This window comes from Microcaecilia unicolor, chromosome 2, assembly GCF_901765095.1.
Source record: "Microcaecilia unicolor chromosome 2, aMicUni1.1, whole genome shotgun sequence".
Classification (NCBI taxonomy): Eukaryota; Metazoa; Chordata; class Amphibia; order Gymnophiona; family Siphonopidae; genus Microcaecilia; species Microcaecilia unicolor.
Genome location: NC_044032.1, coordinates 588,456,338 through 588,481,711, shown reverse-complemented (window position 1 = coordinate 588,481,711; position 25,374 = coordinate 588,456,338). Strand labels below are relative to the sequence as shown.

Here is a 25,374-nt window from a genome sequence, read left to right as displayed (position 1 = left end):
TTTCGTCCTTAACGCCGTTAGCTCTTCTTCTTTTTGTAGCGCCGGCCCTGCTGCTCAACAGGAAAAGCAGCAGTGGCCGGCAATGGGTGCTGGGGCTGGCGCTGGGCGGGCCTGGGCTGAAATTGGGTGGTGGGCCTGGACCCAGCCAGGCCCACCCGTAGCTACGCCCCTGGTTGAATTGTTTAGACCTTGGTTATTTCCTTTTGCCTCTTTAGGTCTCCAGCTCAGTCAAAACTAGGACAGGGATTCAGGCATCTTGAAACTTCATTCAGTACTACACAGGAATTTCCTCCATTTAATATTCTCCCCTCTAACACTTCCTGATGTAGTCATTGCAGCAAGTGTAATGGACTGGGGCCCATACACCAGGGCTGCTCCTGGAACACTGCCATCATGGCCCTGAACCTGGCCACCAGTTGTCACCTTTAACAATGGTCACAACCCACCCCGAATTCAGGGATTATGAATTCTTCCTCTGTAGCATTCCCAGCCCCAGCTGACTCCGAGGATTGAAGCTGGGTTCTTCTGTGTGACAGTGTGACCCATGCCTATCTGGTCTTCAGGATGGAGGAGAAGAAAGCAGCATTCAGCATTCTTGGTCAAGAGTAGAGAAAAGAAAGGAGGAGTTAATATTCAGCCAATGGCAGTGAGCAATAGTTTAGCTGCCGCTGGCTTTATGCCCCAGTATTTAATGCCAGGCCATGTCTGGGCACTAGAATTGAATATCCAGGTTTGTGCAGGTGACTGTCCCTTATCCATTTAAGTGCAATATTCAACACTTAACTGGCTAAGTGAAACCTGATAAAGATAGGACTGTGTTTTATGCGGATTAATTTGTCTGGTTAACTTAAGTGCTATATATTGATCCTTAACTGCATTATTGCTGACACTTCCCCTGGACCACCCACAAAATAGCAGTCTAAGGCTTTAGTGGTTAGTGCTGATATTTAGCAGCAGTACAAGTTAAGTGCCGCTGAATATCAATGGATAGGCCCAAATAAGCAGTTTAACCATCCAGGAACTTCTCTTGCCCTATTAAATTGCTTTGAATATTTGGCATTGTCCTATGGGCAGATAAAAATAATGGCAGTCCTGTAATGTGCAATGAAAAAGGGGAAAACTCGCTCAAAATCAACGTCAATGGTTGTGTTAGACACATTCGTAGTCTTTACTTGCTTGTTTCATATTTGAGTAGTGTTAGACACATTGTTTGAGTCCTGTAATGTACCAATTACAAGATTACAATTCAGCAGTGATAGGCACAAACTACTTTAGGAGACTTAAACAATTTTAAAGGAGGTAGCATGGGCAAGGCCTCAATCTATCAACCCAAGTAAGAATCTGGCCCAGAGGAAGGGAATAGATTGATAGAAGCAGAGTGGAACACACGGGAAAGAGGAAAAAATTTCTGTTTAATTTTTTGTTAGAAATTGGTATATTGCTCTTCTTATTATTGGATTTCATGAAAGCTGACACTCCAGTTATAGTCACCCCGGGGTGTTTATTGTTTCCTAGATTTGGCAGTGTGGAGGAAAGCTGCTGTTCGTGCCATGTTCTCGTGTTGGACACATCTATCGTCTGCATGGATGGCAGGGAAATCCCCCTCCTGTTTATGTAGGGTCCTCTCCAACACTAAAGGTGAGTGGCTGGAGGAACAAACACCAGAACTGGACACTCAGACTTTGTAAATTGAACCATATGCAGTAACTGTTCACTTTTACTTCTCTTCACACAAATTGGTAATTCGTGATGTTTCTTTAAAACTTGTTTACAAAAGCTTTTCTGATCTGCTGGCCAGATGTTGACTATCTCCGTTTAATCTGATGCCACATTGGGGAGCCTTTTAGGCCATTCCTGTGGCGAGGAGAGGAAAAGGAAAAGGACACCTCTCACCAACCTGCCTTCTGCTGATGTTCTTCTCCAACCTGACCCTGGAGGCTTTTCAACTCCTGCTGGTCCCACCCTGGTCCCATCCTCTCCCTGCTGGTGTCATCCAAGAAAGCTTTTAATTTAGACCAGGTGTTTGGCTAGGACAGGACACTCCTAAAGGTACAAGTGTAATGTCCCCCCCCCACTTTGGGAGCTTCTTCAAGAGTGACCACTTACGCAGATGACCCGGAGAACCGTAACAATCTGATCAGAAAGTTTGGGTTTTGCTAGTAGGTCTTGGGAGATGGAGTGAGATTGAGTATAACTATAATTTACTGTGATATTGCCAAATTAATTATGTACTCCTAATACTATGCTTTTAAAATATTTATTGGTATTGTGGTTGTATGATGGACGCTATCCTTCACCTAGTGAAGGTAGGGGACTGGTAGGGCAACATTAGGAATTGTTTAAATGTTGTATATTTTATACTATACTGTATTAATGTGCCTTCTCTTATATAATATAAACTTCTTGTGGCAAAATAGGGCTGCACATAGAGTAAGAAAAAAATTGCATAAGAAATTATTTTTTTATATGTACATAACACTTCTTAGTGCCCCACTCCATCCCAAGTCCTAGGACTAAGTCCTTTGTATTACAACTCTGTGGTTCTCTCTCACTGGCAGCTCTTTCTCACCTACAGGCAGGCAGTGGTAATGCTATTTCCTTTTGCTGTACTTTTTCTGCAAAGGAGGCTTGACTTTTCCACCTAAGAAAGATATTGGTTCTAATTTGACCAAAGACTGTTCATTTGCCCTCATCACAAGTGAAAAACATGTTTCCTTGTCATCAGCAACAGACGAATCTAGACACTTGTGGGTTATGTTCTTGCTTGCTCCAGGATTTCTTTTTTACCTCCATTTCAAAAGGAAGGTGATGTAAATAATCTTTTTTGAAGTCCCTGCACTTTGAGGGTTAGACCTTACACCAAAGAGGACAGCTGCTACTTTTAGCCTACAGGGCAGCTAAGGATTAGTTAGGGACTTTGGTAGGGCGTTCTTTTCTGTTTTTCTTTCTACAGGTGCAAATACTTCTGCAACTGGTTGGAAACAGTCACCAAAGCTGTTGCCCAGTTACAGCTTCTGCCTCTGAGCAGACAGAAAATGTGCAAGATGTCTTCATCTTGAATCCCTCAATAAAGAAATTGAAATAACTGAGAGGGGAGGTGGCAAGGTTGAGAAGCATCCACAACAATGAGAAATACATCATGAAATGCTTCATGAAGCATCAAAGATTTCCAGCAGTGGGGAAGAAGCTGTGCTGAAAGAGGACTACTGGACTCTGATCACAAGACCCTGCAAAATCAATACCATGACTTCATCTTCCCTTGAACTGAAGAACCAATATGCAGCACTGGACGTGGAGAAGGTGAGAGCATCCCAGAGAGAGGAGTAATTGGAGCTCAAAATCCCACCCAAAGTTGCTGGATCAGTAACCACTAAGAGGCAAAAGGTAGTCGTGGTTGGTGATTCTCTTCTGATGGGTACAGAGGCGTATATCTGCAGACCACACATGATGTCCCTAGGAGGTGTGCTGTCTGTCAGGTGCCAAAATTCAAGATGTTACAGAGAGCTTGCCGAGACTCATCAAGCCTGATGACTATTATCCAGTGCTGCTCATCCATGTTGGCACAAATGACACTGCTAGGTACCCCTCTGAACATATCAAAAGTGACTTCATGGCTCTGGGAGAGAGGGTGAAGGAGAAAGGTGCACAGGTTGTGGTCTTGTTGATTTTTCCTGTTGAGGGTAAAGACCAAGGCAGAGAAACTTGCATCCTGGAGATGAATATGTGGTTGTGCAGATGGTGTTGGTGACAGCATTTTGGCTTTCTGCACCATGGGATGCTTTTCCAAAGGCTGCTGAGCAGAGATGGTGTCCATCATACAAAGAAAGGAAGAAGTGTTTACAGCAGCAGACTGACTAACCTACTGAAGAGGGCTTTAAACTAGAATTGTTGGGGCAGGGTGATCAAAGCCCTCAAGTAAGTGAAGCATTAAATACCTCTACACAAATGGGGAAAAAGTGGCAAAGTTTGGAAAGCAGTATATATTAATGCCCAAAGTATAGGAAATAAAGTTTTAGATCTTGAGGCTACAATGGAAGAGGCTGATTTGGATTTAGTGGCAATTACAGAGACATGGTTCACAGAGAACCATGACTGGGATATAGTTATACTGGGCTATAATCTGTTCAGGAAAGACAGGATAGGAAGAAAGGGAGGGAGGGGGAGAGGTACTGCGGGTCAATCTGGAAAGAGAGCATAGCAAATATTTTACATTGGTGTGATTATACAGTCCTTCACAGACAGAAGAAGTGGACAGAGATTTAATATAAGACATTCAAAATATAGTTGCGAAAGGGGAAGTACTACTAATAGGTAATTTTAATATGCCAGATATAGATTGAGGTATCCTTAGTGTGGAGTCTTTTAGAAGCAGGGAAATCCTGGATTCTATCCCAGCAGTTGGTAATGGAACCTTCGTGAGGTGGGGCCGTACCAGACTTAGTGCTTACTAATGGAGAGAGTGTTTCTGACGTTATAGTACATCTGGCATCCAGTGATGACCAGATTGTGTGGTTTATAAAGATAGGTGTGGAGAAGGGTTCATTCAAAAGTGAAGATTCTAAACTTCAAAAAAGCTAACTTCAGATGGGGTATTACCTCAAGGAATTGCTATCTGGATGGGAACATTTGGAAGAAGTTGGAATGCAGTGGGCAAAACCTTTACATAAGGAAAGTAAATAAAAGTAAGAGGAAAAGGAGGCTGCTTTGGTTCTGAAAAGTATTAGCTTAAAAGGTTAAAAAAAAAAAAGGTTAGCCTTTATAAACTACAAGAGATGACAGAAAGAGGAAGATGGGTGACAATATCTAGAAAAGCTAAAAGAAGCTGGTAGAGTAGTCAGGAAAGCAAAGATGCAAATGGAAGAAAAATATAGTCAGTATGGTAAAATGGGGGAACAAGACATTTTTTTAGATATGTTAGTGATAGGAAGTGCAAAAGTGACATTGTGAGACTCAAAGGTGAAGGGGAGGAATATGTAGAAGCTAATAAAGGTGGAATTGATTAACAAATATTTCTGATCTGTGTTCACTGTGAAGGACTGGGAGCAGGACTGCAGAACACAGACACAAATAGGAACAGAAGGTGGTAGTCCCTGAACAATTTTCAGAGGACTGTGTTCATAAGGAGCTGCCTAAACTAAAAGTGGACAAAGTGATGGGGCCAGATGGCATACATCCGAGTAACTTAGGGAAGTTCTAACTGCTCCACTGGCTGACCTTTTCAATGCTTCTCTAGAGTTGGGTGCGGTACTGCAGGACTGGAGAAGAACAGATGTGGTCCCTCTCCACAAAAGCGGAAGTAAGGAAGAGGTTGGGAACTACAGGCTGGTAAGTTTGACTTCTATGGTAAGTAAATTAATGGAAACACTTTTAAATAGAGAATAGTAAAGTTTTTGGAATCCAATGTATTACAGGACTGGAAGCAACATGGGGTCACTAGATGCCGGCCTTGTCAGACAAATCTGATTAATTTCTTTAACTGGGTGACCAGAGAGTTGGATTGAGGGAGAGCGTTAGATGTGATGTATTTAGATTTTAGCAAAACCTTTGACACAATTCCATATAAATGACTAATAAATAAACTGAGTGCCCTCGGTATGGGCCCTAAAGTGACTGGCTAAGTGGAAGGCAACAGAGGGTGGTGGGATGTTACCAGTTGTGTACCTCAAGGTTCGGTTCTTGGGCCAGTTCTTTTTAACATTTTTGTAAATGATATTGCTGAAGGGCTGACTGGTAAGGTTTGCACCTCTGCACAAGATACCAAAACCGCAATAGGACAGACACCCCTGATGGCGTGGGAACCATGAGGAAGCAAAGATACATGAATGGTCTGGAATGGCAGTTTAGAATTAATGCTAAAAAAGTGCAGGGTCATGCATTTGGGCTGCAAAAACATGAGGGAATGGTACAGTTTAAGGGAGAAGACCTTTTGTACACAAAAGAGGAGTGGGTCTTGGGTGTGATCGTATGTGATGATATTAAGGTGGTCAAACAGGTAAGAACATAATACTGGGTCAGACCAGTGGTCCATCTAGCTCAGTATACTGCTTCCAACAGTGGCCAGTCCAGGTCTAGAAGGATGCTTGGGTGCATAGGGAGAGGAATGGCCAGTAGGAGGAGATGATGCCCCTGTATTAGACTCTGGTGTGACCTTATTTAGAATATTATATACAATTCTGGAGACTGCACCTTCAAAAAGATATAAACAGAATGGAATTGATTCAGAGGGCAGCTGCTAAAATGGTCAGTGGTCTTCATCATAAAGCATATGGGGACAGACTTAAAGATCTCAGTATGTACAGTGGTGGAAATAAGTATTTGATCCCTTGCTGATTTTGTAAGTTTGCCCACTGACAAAGACATGAGCAGCCCATAATTGAAGGGTAGGTTATTGGTAACAGTGAGAGATAGCACATCACAAATTAAATCCGGAAAATCACATTGTGGAAAGTATATGAATTTATTTGCATTCTGCAGAGGGAAATAAGTATTTAATCCCTCTGGCAAACAAGACCTAATACTTGGTGGCAAAACCCTTGTTGGCAAGCACAGCGGTCAGACGTCTTCTGTAGTTGATGATGAGGTTTGCACACATGTCAGGAGGAATTTTGGTCCACTCCTCTTTGCAGATCATCTCTAAATCATTAAGAGTTCTGGGCTGTCGCTTGGCAACTCGCAGCTTCAGCTCCCTCCATAAGTTTTCAATGGGATTAAGGTCTGGTGACTGGCTAGGCCACTCCATGACCCTAATGTGCTTCTTCCTGAGCCACTCCTTTGTTGCCTTGGCTGTATGTTTTGGGTCATTGTCGTGCTGGAAGACCCAGCCACGACCCATTTTTAAGGCCCTGGCGGGGGAAGGAGGTTGTCACTCAGAATTGTACGGTACATGGCCCCATCCATTCTCCCATTGATGCGGTGAAGTAGTCCTGTGCCCTTAGCAGAGAACACCCCCAAAACATAACATTTCCACCTCCATGCTTGACAGTGGGGACGGTGTTCTTTGGGTCATAGGCAGCATTTCTCTTCCTCCAAACACGGCGAGTTGAGTTCATGCCAAAGAGCTCAATTTTGTCTCATCTGACCACAGCACCTTCTCCCAATCACTCTCGGCATCATCCAGGTGTTCACTGGCAAACTTCAGACGGGCCGTCACATGTGCCTTCCGGAGCAGGGGGACCTTGCGGGTACTGCAGGATTGCAATCCGTTATGTCGTAATGTGTTACCAATGGTTTTCGTGGTGACAGTGGTCCCAGCTGCCTTGAGATCATTGACAAGTTCCCCCCTTGTAGTTGTAGGCTGATTTCTAACCTTCCTCATGATCAAGGATACCCCACGAGGTGAGATTTTGCGTGGAGCCCCAGATCTTTGTCGATTGACAGTCCATTTTGTACTTCTTCCATTTTCTTACTATGGCACCAACAGTTGTCTCCTTCTCTGCCCAGCGTCTTACTGATGGTTTTGTAGCCCATTCCAGCCTTGTGCAGGTGTATGATCTTGTCCCTGACATCCTTAGACAGCTCCTTGCTCTTGGCCATTTTGTAGAGGTTAGAGTCTGACTGATTCACTGAGTCTGTGGACAGGTGTCTTTCATACAGGTGACCATTGCCGACAGCTGTCTGTCATGCAGGTAACGAGTTGATTTGGAGCATCTACCTGGTCTGTAGGGGCCAGATCTCTTACTGGTTGGTGGGGGATCAAATACTTATTTCCCTCTGCAGAATGCAAATAAATTCATATACTTTCCACAATGTGATTTTCCGGATTTAATTTGTGATGTGCTATCTCTCACTGTTACCAATAACCTACCCTTCAATTATGGGCTGCTCAGTCTTTGTCAGTGGCAAACTTACAAAATCAGCAAGGGATCAAATACTTATTTCCACCACTGTATACTTCGGAAGTAAGGCATGAGATGGGAGATATGATAGAGACATTTAAATACTTATGTGACATAAATGCACAGGAGGTAAGTATCTTTAAATGAAAGGAAGCGAGGAGATCACATGACGCCATGCGGGAGAACGGTCGGTAGTGAATGTCTCCCTCCAAGTATTGAGCCGATTCGGGACCCCGCTTCAACGCGATTGTATCCGGATAGAGGGAAGCAGGCTTTGGGCTTTGTTTCACTACCGAAGAGAGCAGAGATGGCAGCAAAATTGGCTCAGAAAGAGAAGCTCCGAATCAAGCCGCCGGAGTCCAAGATGGCGTCCTCTCCGAACCCCGCAGCTCCCTCGGTCTCCTCTGGGTGGCTGGAGATAACTACTGAGATGACTGCCGTCTTGGAAGAGTTACTAGAGAGGCCGCCTAACACCTATCGATAATAAATTAGAGGATCTTCAGAATCGCATGGAAGATCTGACTCGGGAGTGCATCACTTTTCAAACAAGAACCAGCGAAGTTGAGGATAGAATGACGGAGGTCGAAGATACACAACAAGAGCTCAAAAAGAAGTGGAGGACCCTAGAATAGAAGGTGGAGGACTTGGAAAACCGTTCCAGAAGAAATAACCTGAGGTTGGTGGGGCTCCCAGAGAACTTAAGTGATAAAGACCTGGCAGAGACTCTGGAATGCTGGCTTGCAGAGATAATTTCCTTCCCAGCTGCTATGTTTTCAGGATTAGTCTGCTGGAGTGGCGGAACGACAGCGTGCTTTTTCGCCGCTATGCGCTAAGCTGTTTTCCTGGAAGATTAGATTTGCTTTACTCTATCCAGCAGTGTTGAAGATCACGCATCAGGGAACAGTACACTCATTTGACCCGATGGCGGAGGCTCAAAGTTATGTTACACACTTGGAGGAGGAAATTGCTTCTGGATCAGGCTGAGGAATGGCACGTAGAAGAACAGACTGAGTTTACGTGCTACATTGGCCTGGAACATGCGAGTCTGAGACACTGTGGAGTTTTTGTTCTCGAGACGGGTTGGAAAGGGGAAAACACGGTCCAGGATTAAGGAGTCCACTATTTGGATGCAGGTTTATCAAAATTGACTGCTTCTGTTGAAGGATGAGTGTCATATTGGAACCTATATGTTAGGAATTTGGTTATTGATGTATGATGTTTTATAAAAGTATTTGTGAATATAAGGGGGTAGAGGTACTGCAGGGGTGTGGGAGCTTGAAATAACAGACATGGGAGGGAGAGGATAGGGAGGTGTTTAGACATGATAGTTCCCACCATGAGAACGTTAGATATGGGGGCTCAGGGGAGGGGGGAGGGAAGAAGGGAGGGGGAGGGTCTATAGTGAGGTAGGAGGGGGAAGAGGGGGAGAACAAGGGTGGGGAAGGAGGGATGGGGGGGGGGGGGGTTAGCTGTAGGGATGTTATTGAATTTAGAGGAGTACCATGTGGGAATGCATGGGGATTGGAAGTTGTTCTACGAGAGGAAGATGAATGGTGATGAATGTTTAATTCTGGGGAGATGATGGCTGGGACGCCTCCCTGGACACAGGTTTTGGAAAATCTTTGATTTTTGCAGGGTTCAGGTGTGGTACCTATGGTAAGGCTAATAACCTGGAATGTGGGGGGTATTAATTCCCCAACAAAAAGAACCAAAATACTACAACACTTACAGAGACACAAAATAGATGTAGCATTTTTGCAAGAGATGCATCTTAGTCAAGTTGAGCACACTAAACTGAAAACGTGGTGGGTAGGTGAGTGTGTGGCCGCTGCGGCCGTGGGGAAAAAAGGAGTGGCAGTATTATTTTGTAAAGGGGTAACGGCCGCAGCTAAGCCTATATTCGTAGACCCAGGAAGAAGAATTGTAATTGTGGAAGTGGAACTTCAGGGCCAAAAAATTTTAATATGTAATATCTGTGCGCCCCATAATTACGACAAAAAATTCTATAACAAAGTGATCGGCCACTTACTGGGTCAGTCTGGGGTTCCCCTAGTGGTGGGAGGGGATTTCAACACAGTGTGGGACCCCCAAGTTGATAGCTCGCAGGGCAACAGGAGGGACTCGGGAGCATCGAATAGAGGCCTACAATGGTTGGGACACTTACTAGACTTAGTTGATATTTGGCGGGTATTACACCCCACAGAGAGAGATTATATGCACCTTTCAAGAGCACACTCTACCCAGGTGCGGATTGATTATATTCTTGCCTCTAAGGAGGTATTTGGTAAGGTTGTTAAAGTAGAAATTGGACCTTACGCAATCTCAGATCATGCATGGGGTGTACATGGACTGGGTCTTGGGTCCTAAAGTATCGGAAGGCAATTTTTGGAGGTTCCCAATTGAGCTGTATAGAGATGCAGCTTTTAAGAAAAGATTGTGGAGTGCTGACGAGATTACGTGGCGCTGAACAAGGGGCACGTGGAGGCACCCAATTCTGTATTGGGACGCAGCGAAAGCGTGCTCCATGGGAAATAATTAGCTACTTGCATTATGTGAAGGTAGCTCGAACAGGGAGATACTGAGACTAAGCTCACAGGTGTGCAAGGCCCATGTACTTTTTGGACGGACACATAGGATGTTCATAGAGCCCGTTTAGTGGAATTGCAAACGGCATTAAATGAATTACTGCAACAACTGGGCCTCTAAATCTCAAGCTTATTACAAATACAAGCTGTATAAATATGGAAACAAAGCGGGGCGTCTTGGCTCAGCTGGTGAGACCTAGAGGGGGACGGGGAAGGATTTTGCAGATGAGGAATGGACAAGGGGCTATGGTTTGCCAGATGAGGTATATGCGAGGCCTTTATAAATTTCTACAGGCAGCTGTATGAAACTCCACCTGAGCAGGGCCTTGCCGGGAACACTTTATTTTAATAATCTTGATTTGCTTCTTTGAGGCAGAAAGACTTAGATAAGCTAAATAGGCAAATTCAGGAGGAGGAGGTGGCTGCAGTGATAGCGAGGGGCTCTTTGTTTAAAGCCCCAGGCCCGATGGATTCGAATGGAGTTCTATAAGGTCCTGGGAGACGATATTATACCAACTTTGACTAGATACTTTAATAGAATGGTGGAAGTAGAGGAGTTGTCCCCTAGCCTATTCAGGCACAAATAGTTGTTCTGCCAAAGCCAGGTAAGGATCCGACAAGACCAGAGTCATATCGCCCTATATCGCTATTGAACGTGGAGGCGAAGATACTGGCCAAAATAATGGCCAGTCGCATGGCGGGAGTCTTGCCAGGACTCTTACACGAGGCACAAGTAGGGTTTGTGGAGGGAAGAACAGTAGCAAAGAATTTAAGGAAAATTCTGACGGCACTGGAGGTCCGGAGAAGAAGAGGGACGCCGTCAATGCTTATAAGCTTTGATGCCGAAAAGGTGTTTGATAAAGTCCGCTGGGATGCCCATTGTCATCTCTGTTACTTGTATTATCACTAGATCCCCTCATACGAGATATCTTAGGTTGTCCGTCGGTAAGATTGGGCGATCTCATTTTAAGATAGCGGCTTTTGCTGACGACCTTCTTCTGCTGCTGACGGAGCCACGAGAGTCGTTTCTAGCACTAATGGATATTCTAAGGGAATATGGAGATTATGCAGGCCTGTGTCTAAACTTGGCTAAATCAGAGGCGTTGCCGTCAGGTGCAACGACTGTGGGGCCCGGACTTCCCATTGATTTGGGTGGATGGTTCGTTTAAATACTTGGGCATTAGGCTAGCTACGGTTTTGGATTTGGTGTATACTCTTAATATCGTGACTCTCATGGGGGAAACAGGGAAACAACTAGAGAAGTGGGGGGACCTTCCATTATCGCTGCGGGGTAGGGTGAATCTGATACAGATGATTATATTTTCTCGATGGCTGTATGTGTTGCAGACACTACCACTCCGTTTGTTGCAGAAGGATTTGAAAAGTTTACATAGAGCTCTCAGCAGGTTTTTCTGGGCGAAGAAGAAACCCAAGTTAAGATTATCATATATGCTAGGGAGCTGGACGCACGGGGATTTGGACTTAAATATGTATAATCAAGCCTGCCTACTGCATCATCTGAGTGATTGGTTCTGTCAGACTAGTGTGTATACCCCGATTGAGATGGAACGGTAGTACTTCGCCCCCTTTGATTTCTTTTCATTGTTACACCAGACCAGGAAACAACTCCCACGACATTTTAAGCAGTGTCTGATACATAATCCAATACGGGAGGCCTGGAAGGGGCAGGTGAAGAGATTGGGAGGGAGTCCTGGGGAGTCCGACCTATTACCTATTAGGGGGAATCCAGCGTTTGGGCCGGGGCAGGACAACCCAGTGTTCCTTGATTGGGAGCGGGCTGGAATTACAAGGATTGAACACTTACTGGGGAGGGAAGGATATTTAATAAAGTATGAAGAGTTACAAGCCGGAATAGGGAGATCCTGGGGCAACAGGTTCGCGTATGTACAAGTTAAACATTATATTACTTCACTGGATCCATTGATGTTGAGAGTATACTTGGGAAACAGAGTACGAGAGTTTTTTCAGGAAATGGAGGCCACAGGATTGTCGATGTCAGCACTCCACAAATCATTGGTTAGACTGAACCTTCCAAAAAGTTATATGCTTGTCAAACATAGGTGGGAACGGGAAGCGGAGGTTTCGCTGATAAGATGGGATGTTGGGACCACATTGAGGGGCATCCTGGCCCTCACATCAGACGAAAGATTAAGGGAATGTGGATACAGGGTGGTCATGCGGGCTTATATGTCTGGACAGCAGTTGTCCCATGCGGGCTCGCTGCAGGGGGCTGCATGTGCTAAGTGCGGTCATTCTCCCCATTCACTTTTTCATGCCTTTTGGGCCTGTCCAGGAGTGAGAGCCTTTTGGGAGAGAGTAAGGGGATTTTTGGTTAAATTGTTGGGGACACAGGTGACGGGAACTTGGGATCAGTATGTTTTGGATACACAAAGGGCTTTTTGCACTCAATCAAGGAGTGCGCGTCTCTTGTGTCGTAAGATAAGCTTGGTGGCTCGTAAAACAATATTACAGTATTGGACAGTTGCAGAACCACCAGCTTATTGGCATTGGAGGAACCAGGTGCACTTGCTGGCAAGTGGGAGGCGAAAGCGGCGAAGGGTTCCCCGAAACATCTTACCCGCTTCACACAGATCTGGGATCCTTATTTGAGGATACTGAGCCCTAGAGGGTGTAGTTTGCTCCTTAACTAGACATATCAAATGTTCCTTGGAGCAGCCTTAGGGTTCCCAAAGGTACAGATTGGTTATCCAATGACATCCCTGGGAGAGGGGGGGAGGGCTCTCTTGGACTATAAGAGTTATAGGTCCAAGGGGATGGAAGTGGGGAGGGGTAGGAAGGGAGAATAGCGGTAGGAATTGGGGGTGGGACTGGGAGGAAGGGGGGGAGGATTGTACATGGTGATGATAAATATAATGCAGGAGTATAAGAAAAAATGGAATTGCCAAATAAATAAGAGGCTTGAATTGATGGAGGGAGGGGAGAAAATGCAAAATTGTATGGTGGCATCAGTTAGTATATGGCTGTGTTGTACTTGTGGTTTTACTTGAGAACTGTGCTAGTTATATGTGTTACCTTTAATAAAAAAGATTTAAACATAAATGAAAGGACGCACTGGAATGAGGGGGCATAGGATGAAGATGAAAGAGGATAGACTCAGAAATAACCTGATTAAATACTTCTTCGTGGAAAGGGTGATGAATTTGTGGAATGGCCTCCCTTTGGAGACAAAAACAGTATCAGAATTCAAGAGAGCTTGGGAGAAGTACATAAGATCTCTAAGAGAGTGTAAATGGCATGGATGGGCAGACTGGATAGGCCGTAAGGACTTTTATCTGCCTATATTTTTTTCTGTTTCTATGATCATCTACCAGCAAGTGGAGATAGAGAGTACCAAACTGAACTCTGCCACATAGGTCGATATGCTCCTTGGTCAGTCAGTATTCTCTCTCTTCAGCAGGCGGTGGACGGTCTCTCACAAGCTCCTGGTTTTTCCTGCTTCTGTGGCTCTTGTTCTGGGATCCTAGTTGAGCTTGGGGGTGTCTAGACCAGTAGAGGTGCCTGACTTGGGGTACACCTGGTGATGCCAGGTCCCTTCTCCCCTTTGCCCACCTCTTCTGCCACTTCCTCCTCCTCCTCCTCTTCCTCATAGAACTTTGGGGGAGAAAGAATAATGCTGGAAGAGAGCAGATTTCTGCTTATGTGGCTTTCTGGAGGAGACTGTGGTGTCTCTGTGCTCCTGCAGCTGTCTGGATTCAATCACCTGATCAGAGTCAGAAAGCTTGTGGATACTGGTAAGCCCAGCAAAATTGTGAGGATGAACTTTCGTTCTTTCCCTCTGTTAGGTTTGTGCTGTTCAGGTTAGTGCACCTATGGCAGTACACTATTTCTTTATGAGCAGCCTGTGTGGGAGTTTGCCTGTGTTTTCAGGCAGTTCTGTTGGACCAGCGCAGAGTGATTTTGGCACGCTTTTTTTTTTTTTTTTACAGTACTTCTCTCCATTCTCTTCTAAGAAGGTCCCCTACGTGGTCCTTGTGACACACGTTTTCCAGACCGTGACCGGTTGATGGTTTTGGTTAGGTCTAAGACATCCTTTGGGGCGTCAGTTCTTTCTGTGGCTTTATCTGTGTCATACCCTACTTATGAGCTGCCTTGCTACATCCCACAAGTCTCTGGATTCATCTGCTGTTGATGACAAGGAAGAAAAAATTATGTCTTACCTGATAATATTCTTTCCTTTAGTCACAGCAGATGAATGCAGAGTCCTACCCTTTCACAAGGTTGACACTATTAGTTCAGTCTGTTTCTATGCTTAGGTTTCCTGCTGTGGTTGCCTATGCATAATAGTTCTGCTAGTTGACAAGTGTATGCCTCATTTCTATGGGAAGGGGAAAATGTTTGCCTTAGTATTCCTTCTGCTTTGTTACGAGAAATACGAACTGTCCAAGGAACATAGTTCTATGTGGCAGCATTCAGTTTGGTACTCTATTTCCACTTGCTGGTAGATGGTCATAACCCACAAGTCTCTGGATTCATCTGCTACTACTACTACTACTACTACTACTTAACATTTCTAGAGCGCTACTAGGGTTACGCAGCGCTGTACAAATTAACAAATAAGGACAGTCCCTGCTCAGAAGAGCTTACAATCTAAAGGACGAAATGTCAAGTTGGGGTAGTTTAGATTTCCTGAGAAAAGGTGTAGTGATTAGGTGCCGAAGGCGACATTGAAGAGGTGGGCTTTGAGCAATGATTTGAAGATGGGTAGGAAGGGGGCCCGGCGTATGGGCTCAGGGAGTTTGTTCCAAGCATGTCTAATGGAATGAAAATTATCAAATAAGACATAATTTTTCCATCTCCATGGAGGAACAAACCATTAGAGGGTAAAGCATAGACGTTAACAACAAACTGCCTGAAGATGAAATAAAGCTAGTGCTGTTTGACAAAATTACAAACCTTTATGTGAATTTGGGTTGCTGTCTCTCCTTAATTACCTCTTCAGTTTTAAAACACTTTGGGGCCGATATTCAGCCAGTGAGAGGCAGCCACATAAGTGCCATGTTTGACACTAAACCCAGATACTGAATGCTGGGCCGTTTCCAGTGACCGGCATTGAATATCCAGTTTAATTTTTTGCCGCTGGAACTTAACCTGTTAAACTGATGATCAGTGCTAACTGGTAAGTTCCTAGCAGTTAAAGATAGGACTGCTATTTACGCGGTCCTATTTAACTGCTTAACCCAGCACAATTGGTGCTAACCAGCTATATTGCATGATATAGCCGGTTAGCCGCTGTCCCCTGGATTCTATATAGTGCGGCTTGAGTTGTACGCACAAATTCAGGCGTATTCTGGATTTGCACTTGCATAATTAGCTTAAATCGGCGCCAAAAATTGAACTTAAGCAATTATTGACACTAATTGGCATTAATTAAAATTTACGCATACAAATGTCTAGGTGTATTCTATGAACCGATGCGCGTAAATTCTAAGATGCGGGTCTGAAAAGGGGGCATGGGAATTCCTAGACTTTATGTGCACTGTTATACAATATGCCCATTCCGCGTGTAATTTAGGTGTCGGCATTTACACCAGGTTTTCACTGGTTTGTGTAGCGCTGTATACACTTTGTAGCGCTATAAAAATGCTAAATAGTAGTAGTAGGTGTAAATGGCCGCGACTAAATGTAGTTGCAGAAAATGAGTATTGGGAGTATTCTATAAACTATACCTAGATTTAGGCACGGTTTATAAAATGCCCCTAGGCATGTATTTTTTTGGCACCAATGTTTTAGATGTGATAAATAGAATCTACCCCTATGCGTTAACAGCAAATATTCACAGAGATAACCGGCTGTCACCCTGAATATTAGCGGTTAGCTGACTAAATGCTATTTAACCGGCTAGGAGCCATTTCTGGTGGGTTAAACAGTGCTGAAATATGGGGGGTGGGGGGTGTTTAGCAACTCACAGGTCATATAACTGATACCACAAACTAGCAAGAGTGGGGAAGCTATTCTTTGCTGGTTCATGCATTGGGGATTTGATGCTTCTTTCCTTGGTGGTCTGCAGCAAGTTGCATTACAAGTAAAACTGCATGATGCAACAACATGAGGACATTTTACACTGGTATTTGGCTATATTGACCCTGCTGCAGGGCCTGAGTTACACATTGGGGCTCAGGGCCAAACCTAAGGAGTGGATCCAGCTATTGTCAGGCACTGTGAAGCTCTGCGGTGACATCATTCAGCTTTGCTAAGGGAACCCTCTGCAGTGCTGGGGTCCTGAATGATTTCTCTGCTTGTGCCCATCCATTCTCGCTGGCTCTGCCTGATCTGAGGGCACCATTGTGTACAGCTGAACAAGTCAGTGTTTCCAGTAAGTCTGGATAAGTATTTATTTGTATGTATGTGTACAGGGGTAGGAAAATATTTATAAAACTTGGGCACCAGCCAAAAATTTCAGGATGCCGGGAATGGACCCTAACAGCTCCAAGCTCTTTTTTTTTTTTTAATAATTCTGTTGTATATTAGTGTTTATTTTTCTCTTTGCACATATTTTGTTGTGTTTGTATCTATTTACTTTTCTTTCTTTCTGCAGCTTCACAATTACCCTGACTTCTTTCAGGCGTGGGCCAGTGATGCTTCTCATGCCTAGGTTGGCCAGAGTAGTAGTATGAGCTCTTGGCCTGGTGGCATGTAGCAGGTGCTGACATTATCTGTGAAACACCATTATGCATGCATAATGTATTTATTCTTGAGGCTGGCTTCTTGTATTACCAAATCTTCTTTACGCCTTCTTTTATTTAGGCAGAAACTCATTATTTGTTTTCTCACAGAACTATGTCCGAGTTGTGGAAGTTTGGTGGGATGAATACAAAGATTACTTCTACGCAAGCCGTCCTGAGACAAAGGCGCTCGCATATGGAGATATATCTAGCCTCAAAAAGTTCCGAGAAGATCACAACTGCAAGAGCTTTAAATGGTTCATGGAAGAAATTGCTTATGACATTACCTCACACTACCCTTTACCACCTAAAAATGTAGAGTGGGGTGAGGTAGGTGCACTGCTTGTGAAATACATTAGAAATATTTGTCTTGATGTTTTGTGAATGAGCTTTGAATGAAAGGTGATCTAATTTACTATATTATATTGACTACCTAAAACAGGTTTGAATTTGTTACTTATTTCAAAACATGTGTATCCAACCATTTCCTATCGTAGACAACAGAACAAAATAACATTTGAAATATTAATTTATGACCAACACAAAATGTAAAGTAACATAATATTATAACTATTAAATCATGACAATATGAAAGAAGACAAACATTCAACAATAAAACTAATAGAACAGAATATAATGGATAAGAAGTGATGTCACCAAGTCTGATGGCCACCTAAGCCTGAAGCTCCTCACTGACGGAGGTTGGAAGATCAGAGTTGTCCTACTGGATTTTAGGAATAGAAGTTGATAGTCAACTTTCCATGGTTCTTCAGGTAAATAAGTTAATAAAAATCTCCTTTGTTAAAGAAATTTTGAAATATTTGGAAATTTTTTGATCCTTCTGTTTTCAGACTCATTGTTCAAACCTTACTATTATCTCAAATAGATTACTGCAATATTGTTCATATTGGTTGTTCGAAAACTTTAATTAACAAGCTTCAGATCCAAAATGCAGCAAAGAGGCTTTATTCTACTCAGAAATATGACTCCATTATTCTATTTTTCTTAAAACTGTACTGGTTGGGGGAGGGGCTGTTAAGCACCATGTGAGACTGCAGCACTGAAACAGAACTCCTGCTGATCCTTTTTATATAAGATGTCCACTTAAATCCACGTTTTTTTTCCCCAAAATTTTTTGCTGTATTTTGTCTCCTATTGTGATGGCTACAGAGAAACTAGAAAAAGACACAGAATTTAAACCAAACTCTCCACAGAAGAACTCTGCATCCAAGGCCGAGGATGGTGGCTCGGCAGCCGTACTTAGTAAGATCTGTGCTCTGAAAGAGCGCTTGTCTGAAACTAAAGAAGACATCGTGGAGATTAAGGAAGATCTTACCTCGATTAGAAGTTAGTTGGCACTTTTTAAAAACAGAATAGAAACTTTGGAAACCAAGCAATCTGTGGTGGAACACGATATTAAAACTCTTCAAAAGCAGTTTGAACGTGATCTCGAAGATTGCAACAATCGAGCGCAATGAAACAATATTAGACTTCGACTTACCTGACAGTGCTGAAGGCTCCAACATGGTTACATTTCTAGAGAAGCTTATTCCTTCTTTGCCGGAAATTTAGAGGTCTTTTACTAAGCCGTGGTAAAAAGTGGCCTGTGGTAGTGAGTGCATTTTTTGGGCATGTGCTGGGCCATTTTTTACCACGTCTTGGAAAAGGACTTTTTTTAAGGGGCTGAAAATTGGAGCCCCAGAGTTTGTGAAGTATTTAGACATACACTTTGGTCCATCTATTAAAGACACCATACGACTGAACACTGCTTATATTGTGAAGATCACTAAAGATCTGACACAGAAATGCTCTCCCCCTTGTTTAATCTGATGAGGGCGCTTGGACACAATAAAAATGATGATAGTTTCAAAGATGAACTATGAAGCCATTGAGACTATTTTGTCTAAATTCCTAAGGGTGAACAAACCTCCTCGTATTGCCTTAAAAAGATTGAAAGCCACTAAAAATAGAGACAGGGTAAATTTCCCCAGTTTTTATGGTTATCATGTGGCCTTTTTACAACGCTAAATCTCCTATATGGATACAAATTGAAGCAGATAGATTCTCTCATACTTTATTAAGATTCTTACCTTGGGCATATATAGAAAAATCTAAATCCAACCCTATAATTTTGACCACTCAGGCAATTTTTGCAGAGATAAGTATGTTCAGCATCCACTCTTAAATACTACTAACATCTCCATATGGAATAATTCTCTCTTTAAAATTAATGTGTGTATTAATTGGTCTGCATTAGAGAATGACACGGGGACAAAGTTTTGTCTCCATCCCCGTGGGTTCTGTCTCCGTCCCTACCCCATCCCCACAGGCCCTGTCCCCGTGGGCTCTGTCCTCATCTGCAGAAGCCTCAAACGCTTATGACTTTATATTTAAATCTTTTTATTAAAATATAAAAAGGAACAATATGCTGTGCAACTGTTGTGTATAAATTACAAATAGAGAACAATAATAAAAATGAGCAGCTATAATAACCCTCCTTCCCACCACCACCCTCTACCCTTCCAACCCCAACAATAGGTGATTACTACACCAAGGAATTCTAATTCACACTGTTAAAATGTCCAGGGGTATAAAATACAACCCATTCTATATTCCTTAGAGGGGAAAAATATGACCTATAAAGCACTGTTATGTTTTTATGTTTAAATCATTTTTATTAAGTTTCAAAGGAACAAGACATGTCATGAAGAAAATATCTGCAAAAACATTCCGAAACAGATACAAGGGATCTTCCCAACATTCTTTCCCTGCCCAAGTCCCTTGATCCCTCCCCAGAATCTTCCCTTCCCCCCACCCCCCCCCCCCCCCATTCTCCCCCCCCACCCCCCCCCCCCCCCCCCCCCCCCAAAGCTGTCTCTGTTTTTGCAAGGAGTCTGAGTCACAGGGACCCTGTTCAACAACGTGTTCAATTCAGTATTCTACTTCTTGCTGCGGGCTGCAGTGTATCCCAGAAGTTCGCCCACGTTTTCTCTAAGCTCCTGCCCTCCTTGGAGGCAAAGTCTTTAACTCCACATCTTTCTAGTTTTAGTAGTTCAATCATCTGCGTCCTCCAAACGCTTACTGGCGGGGTTACTGTTTCTCGCCAGTTCAAAAGTATAGTCTTTTTCCCGGTCAACACTGCTCGCCTGAGAAAAGAGGTGAATCCCGGAACTGTGGATATCGGCTCTTTATAGACTCCAAAGAGCAGCAATGGATGTTTCTGTATGGCACGACCCCAGTATTTTTGAACTTCAGCCAGTACCCGGGACCAGAAATCCGCTATACTAGGGCAGTGCCAGAACATGTGTCCAAGTGTTGCAACTGATTGTCCACATCTGGGGCACGCCCCAGAGTCACCAAACCCCGCCTTCAGCGCTCTTGATGGGGAAATGTATAGCCTCATCGCAAATTTATACTGTAACTCCCAATGACGTGTGTAGATTGCGCCTCTCTGGGCCGAACAGAGAAAGTCTTTGAATATCTCTGGTGTTACCTCAGTCTCCAGGTCTCTGGCCCAGGCCTGTGCTCTGCTGATGTAATCAATGTCCTCTGTGGAGTCCTGGAGGAATCTGTGGTGAAATCGGAGGGGCACTGAGTTTTGGGCTCCAAGAGTCATAGCCGTGGATAAGGTGTCTTGTACATCTTCACTAAGGTTAATCCAGCCCAGAGCTTTCAGGTAGTGCTGTATCTGCAGATATGCAAAAAGATCAGTCTGGGCCAAGTGATGTTCTCGCTTAAGCTCCGCAAAGGGGCGTATTTTCCCGTCTTCAGTCAGGAGTTGGTACAAATAAAATATTCCTTTGTCTCTCCAGCACTTGAAGGACACCGAGGAGGAACCCTCTGGGAAGTCCGGATTGTGGTATAATGGAAAAGGAGTCACCTTCCAATCAAAGTGATGCCTCTTGCAGAGCCACTTCCACGCCGCCCGTGCTGATGTAACTAAGGGGTTGTTCCCTACTCTGGCAGCTATCTCCCTTCCAGGTGCATGTAACAACCAGCTTAAATGTGCATTAGGAGAGAGGGACATCTCCAATCGTGTGTTAGAAAAGTCTTTCTGTCCCGTCAACCAATCCCTTAGGTGTCTCATTGAGCACGCCACTGTAAGGTACCTGATATTTAACAATCCCATCCCGCCATGAGCTCTAGGCTTCTGAATAATGTGCAGTGGGAGTCTGGGTTTCTTCCCCTGCCACAAAAAAGTCTGTGTCACTCCATTCAGAACCCGTTCCTCCCTCCGTCTCAAATATAGTGGCAACATCTGAAACATATAAAGCCACTTGGGCACTATCATCATGTTTAATAGTCCAATGCGGCCCGATAGGGACAGTGGGAATGCCCCCCAAAGCTGCAATGTGCGCTTCGTCTTTGCCAACAATGGGAGGACATTCCTGTCATATAGCAGCCCTTTGTCCGAGGGAATCACCATCCCGAGATAATGAACCTGCCCCTCCGCCCACTGTAAAGGAAGTGGACCCCCCCAGTTCCGCCGCAGCTCTGGGTCCAGCGGCATCGCCAGTGATTTTGTTAGATTTAGTTGAAAGCCAGATAGTGTGCCGTAGCCCTCGATGGTGCGGAGGAGCTGGTCCAGGGAAGTCCGAGGATGACTCAGCAAAAGCATCAAGTCATCCGCGTACGCCAGTACCTTTAGCTCATTCCCATGTATGCGTATCCCTTGTATTTGTTTATGTGTGCGCAGTTCGCACAACAAAGGTTCTAGGGTCAACAGAAATAGTAATGGGGACAGGAGACACCCCTGACGTGTCCCTTTCTGAACGTCAAAACTCTCTGTTCGGACCCCGTTGACCAACACCATAGCCCGCACCCCCGCATAGAGAGTTGATATAGCCTGTAGGAACCATCCATCTAATCCCACCCACTTTAGGGTTTCGAAGAGAAAGGGCCACAGCACGCGATCGAATGCGCGCTCCGCATCTAAACTCACTAACAGCCCTGGTGAAGGTGTGTCAGCTTCTGCGGAGGTAGCTAGTAGCACTTTACGTACATTTATTACCGACTGGCGCCCTCTAACGAACCCAGCCTGCTCCTCCTGCACCAGTTGTGGCAGCATTGGGGCCAGCCTGTCCGCCAGAATTCTGGCCAACAGCTTGGCCTCCACATTAATGAGCGAAATAGGCCGGTAGGAGCCAGGCTGTAGGTGATCTCTGCCTTTTTTGGGTATCAAGCTTATGAGAGCCATATTTGCGTGGATCGGGAACCGCCCCGCCCCGACCACTGCATGGAAGTAATCTAATAATGGTCCTGTTATCTGGGGCTTGAGCATTTTATAAAATTCCCCTGATAGCCCATCGGGCCCTGGCGCGGAGTGCAGCTTCAATGCGGCAATAGCCTTGTGCAACTCCTTGGTCTCGATCGGTTTATGTAATTGTGTTAATTGTTCCTCCATGAGCTTTCCCATTTGAACCTTATCAAGATATTTCTGAATGGTTGCTCTTATGTCCGTTGGCTCCTGAGATCCCTTATATAAGTCCGCGAAGTGTCTGTGGAATACCCGTGCTATCTCTTCTGGCTTGGTGACAATGCCCCCTGTGTGATGACATATAGCCGCTATGTAGTTTTTCTTTCGCATTCCTTTAATTAATCTCGCTAGCATCCCTCTAGCCTTGTCCCCATAGTTGTATAATCTGTACTTCCGGTAAAGAAGGGAGCGAGTCGTGCGCTCATGGATCAGACTGTTAAGCGCTATTCTCGTGGCCATGAGAGATTCATAATGCGCGGGTGTAGGCTGTCTGCTGTACTGCTGCCTATCTGATCGAAGTTTCCTCTCTAGATCTGTGATACCTCTTGCTATTTTCCGATTGCGGTTGCTGACGAACGCTATCACCCGGCCTCTCAGTACTGCCTTTGCCGTGGACCAAAATAAGGTTGGGTCTTCTAGGTGCCCCTGATTGTGAGTGTAGAACTCCTCCCAGTCTTTCTGTAGGTGTTCCCGGAACTCTTTTGAGTGGAATAAATAAGATGGAAACCTCCAGCTGTGGGGTCTACTGAAATAAGCCGTGGGTTCCAACTCCAGCCACACCAGTGAGTGGTCAGAGATCTCCTCCGGGCCAATCATGGCCCCGAGTACCCTCTGAAATAGATCTTGGGATGTGAATATATAATCTAGCCGGGACTGGGAGCGATGTGCTCTGGATGTGTGTGTGTAGTCTCTTTCCTCCTCATGGAGCAATCTCCAGGGGTCGAGCAAGCCCAACCTCTGGCAGAACAGATCTAAAAGTGATGAGGCACTGCGTGTATTCCCAAATGACTGCGTGGATCTGTCTAGCGCCAGGTCCATTACTTGATTCATGTCTCCCGCTATCACCATGGGCAAGTGTGCATGTGCTTGGCAGTGTACTAGGAGCTGGGCATAAAATCTGTTTGCTTCTGTGTGAGGGCCATATACTGACACCAATAGAATCTCTGTTCCTTGCAAGTTAATCCTAATTCCCACGTATCTGCCCTCGCTATCTTTGAATGCTAGTTTGGCTGTGCACATTAAGGCTTTATGTATGAGAATTGCTGTCCCACTGCGTCTGCCGGTAGCTGGCGAGTAAAACACCTCTCCTACCCAACCCCGTTTTAGTTTCTCATGTTCCTCCCCTGACAGTCTGGTCTCCTGTAGGCAAGCAATTCCCACTTGGTGGCGTCTAAGAGCGGCCAAGATCTTTGTTCTTTTGACTGGAGAAGTGATGCCACAGACATTCCAGGAGATCAGACGTGTCTTACCACTCATATTTGAACCCTCTATGGGATCTGCCCAGATGTTTCAGTTTAAGATAGCCCCTGGGGCTCCCAGCCACACCCCAGGCGCTCCAGAAAGGTCCCTCTCTCCACCACCTCCACCGTTCACATGCTTCTTTCACGCCCTCACCTGATGCACCAGGATCTCTGCTAACCCGACTCCCCGCCTCAATCAGATTTTGGTAGCTTCCCCCCCTTCCCTTGTCTAACCCTTCCCTACCCTCCCCACCCCCCTGTCTCATCCCCAAACTCTCCGCTAAGCCCTTACCCAGAAAAACACACCTGGATGAATCTATGGGAGCCTCTGCCATGCTCGAGGCCCACCGCCCCATCTCTTTCCAGTGTTAGTTGCTTCTCTTTAGTTGCTCCTGATTGCGTGATAGTGGCATTCAGTGCCTGAAATGTGAGTCCGTGTAAAGCTACTTTCATTCCGCTGGTTGGTCCCCACTGTGCTCCTGCTTTTGCTGCTCCAACTTGGCTATGTGGGCTTGTGCTGTGGTCACGGAGTCGTAATTCTGCCACTTGCCATTATGGCGTATTTTTAGGACCGCTGGGTAAATAAGCATGAATTGTACTTGCATGTCATGTAGTCGGCGGCACAGCGGGGTGAACTTCTTCCTGCGTTCCTGTAATGAGGCTGAGAAGTCCTGAAAAATGCGAATGAGCTTTCCATCATAAGTTGTGGTGTCTCGCTTGAGCCGATTGCCCCGCAAGATTTCCATCTTATGTATATAGTTGTGTATCTTTATGATTACGGGTCGTGGGGTCTGTCGGCCATCTTGGACGCGGCCCAGCCGATGTACCCTCTCCAAGCAGAGAGCCCCAGCATGGTCAGACAGCGCAAACTCTGAGGTCAGCCATTTTTCGACTACCGTGGCCAACACTGAGTCCCCCACAGACTCTGGTATTCCGATGAGTCTAAGGTTACTGCGACGCGCTCTGTTTTCAAGCTCGTCGACTTTGTCTGTTAGAGCGCCCACCGTCTTTTGTAAGTTGTCAATCTGTGCTGGTATGGGCTGGTGTGCGTCCTCCAGCTCGGATACTCTCCGCTCTAGCTCTCCCGTCCTCTGTATCGTCTCTGCCAGTGTATTTTCAAACCCTGACAGCTGCGAGGAGAGTTTTTCGAATCGCGGCTCCAGAGCCTGGGTCAGCAGTTTCTCGAAGCGCGGTTCCAGCGCCTGGGCAACCGCCGTTCTGAGTTGCGCTATTTGCTCTGCTGAGAAGCTCTGTCCGCGGGGCCTTCACTTCACTAGCTTCCGCTGCCCGTTGTTTTTCTTTCTCTTTTTTTGCGCTCCGCGCTGGCAGGACTTTGGATGTTGCTTCGACATACTTGTCCATGTTCCTCTGGAGGGATTATCAGCGTGAGTAGGTCACTGATTATATAATTTCAGAGATTTTAAGCAATTTGGAGCGGAGGGCCTCGGAGAGCAAAAGACATGCATCTTTCCTCCCTCAGTGCATCACATGACTCCTCACTGTTATGTTTTTTAATCTGTGGATAAATAAGAA

General features: G+C 45.0%; 1 protein-coding gene across 2 annotated transcripts in view; it reads left to right on the top strand.

Annotated features, from left to right (window-relative positions):
* Positions 1–25,374, top strand: part of GALNT7 (polypeptide N-acetylgalactosaminyltransferase 7) — a 376,325-nt gene that overhangs the window by 314,763 nt on the left and 36,188 nt on the right. For both annotated transcript variants that reach the window (XM_030191545.1, XM_030191546.1), the window contains exons 8-9: positions 1,516–1,638; positions 17,236–17,454. In XM_030191545.1, coding sequence (XP_030047405.1) covers positions 1,516–1,638; positions 17,236–17,454 — 342 coding nt within the window. The remainder of the gene's footprint in view (positions 1–1,515; positions 1,639–17,235; positions 17,455–25,374) is intronic.